This window comes from Phalaenopsis equestris, unplaced genomic scaffold (genome assembly GCF_001263595.1).
Source record: "Phalaenopsis equestris unplaced genomic scaffold, ASM126359v1 Scaffold000349, whole genome shotgun sequence".
Lineage (NCBI taxonomy): Eukaryota > Viridiplantae > Streptophyta > Magnoliopsida > Asparagales > Orchidaceae > Phalaenopsis > Phalaenopsis equestris.
The window spans coordinates 41,044-42,520 of NW_018164791.1; the positions used below are offsets into that span (position 1 = coordinate 41,044).

Consider the following 1,477-nt stretch of genomic DNA (forward strand, 5'->3'; position numbering starts at 1 on the left):
TATATATATATATATATATATCGTATCTTTCATAGCACATAAAAAATATTATTATTTTAAATTAAAAAAAAATGAAATGAACCTCTTCAATCAAAGATAAGTTGGTATGTACGTATAAATTGAAGTTTACGTGTTAGTTATATAAATTATTCACAATGATCATTTATTCATAATCAACTGCAAATCGATTGTTTTCAAACAACACAAATCAAACAACTAACCAACTTATCCGAATTAGCTGTTGATCAACAGTTTATCTAGCTCAACTGCTCATTAGTAGATTATCAATAAATTGTAGTTGCACGAAACAAACCCTGAGACATGGGTTGGAAAAAAATAAAAGTCGTGGCATTCAAAGTTAGGTATGAGAGAGCTGTTGAAAATTGACAGCCAAACGTGGTCATTATTGTCCAACTTTACTTTTGGAGAGATCTCTTCTTCTAAGTCAAAAAAATAAAAAAGGCAAATCTTAACTTTACAGAAATAAAATTTAAACTATTGTTAATAAGGTTTTAATTAATATTATTAATTATAATACAATTAATTATGATTAACAAAATATAAAATAAGATAATAATGTTTAAAGTATGAGCTAATTAACTATTCTCTTAAATACTCTTTACTATTTCTGTATGAAGGTCTCCTACTGCATCAAGGATTAGGGCTAAAATTCTGTATGCAACCTCAAAGCAAGGGCTAAGAAGAGTGCTTGATGGTGTCCACTATGAAGTGCAAGCTACTGATCCTTCTGAAATGGGCATTGATGTCATCAAAGAGAAGGCCCTGTGATTTTATTATTTCCTATTATATATAATAAATAGCCAAGGTTATGGTGCATTTACGTACATGCCACATAATTTTTATGTATTTATATATCTAACACCTAAATATTAATATTCACATGGATGCCACTCAAAATCCTTAACCACCTATAAAAACTTATCATCATCACTTTTTTTTTAAAAATGGAAATACAAATACACCTTTTCATGCATAGTTTCATGAAATGAAGGTGTAATAAGCGTAAATATCAATTTTTGGGTGTTTGATATGTAAATATGAAAGAATTGTGTGGTATGTATGTAAATTTTCTTATATGTATGTTTAAGTGCAGGCGGCATTAATTTTCCTCTTCTAATTTTCCAATTTCATCTATAACTTCTGGGGTTTTAGATAGTTCGGAGCTTTGTTTGGATTGGAAATTTGAGTGTAAGAAAATGAAAAAAAGAAGTTTTATTGTCAAATTAAGGATATGTTTGAGACAACTTTCTGTCAGCTTCATGTTTTAAGTCGTAGCCTTAGCTCTGGAGAACTTCTTTCTTGTTGTTTTATAGAAATCTTTGTTGCAAAAAACGTTTTTTTTTTTATCTTGCCTTATTAAAGTACGTTGGCTATAAGAAAGTTGTTGTTTGATTTTTTTAGAAATAACATATTTATAACTCCCATTGCATCTTCCTAAGAAGTTCTTTTTTTTTTT

At 28.4% G+C, this 1,477-nt stretch overlaps 1 protein-coding gene across 1 annotated transcript in view; it reads left to right on the forward strand.

Annotated features, from left to right (window-relative positions):
• Positions 1-1,471, forward strand: part of LOC110026082 (actin-depolymerizing factor 5-like) — a 2,896-nt gene extending 1,425 nt beyond the window's left edge. Inside the window, exon 3 of the mRNA XM_020726870.1 lies at positions 639-1,471. Within this exon, the coding sequence (XP_020582529.1) occupies positions 639-789 (151 nt within the window). The 3' untranslated portion in view covers positions 790-1,471. The remainder of the gene's footprint in view (positions 1-638) is intronic.
• The last annotated feature ends 6 nt before the right edge of the window (positions 1,472-1,477 follow it).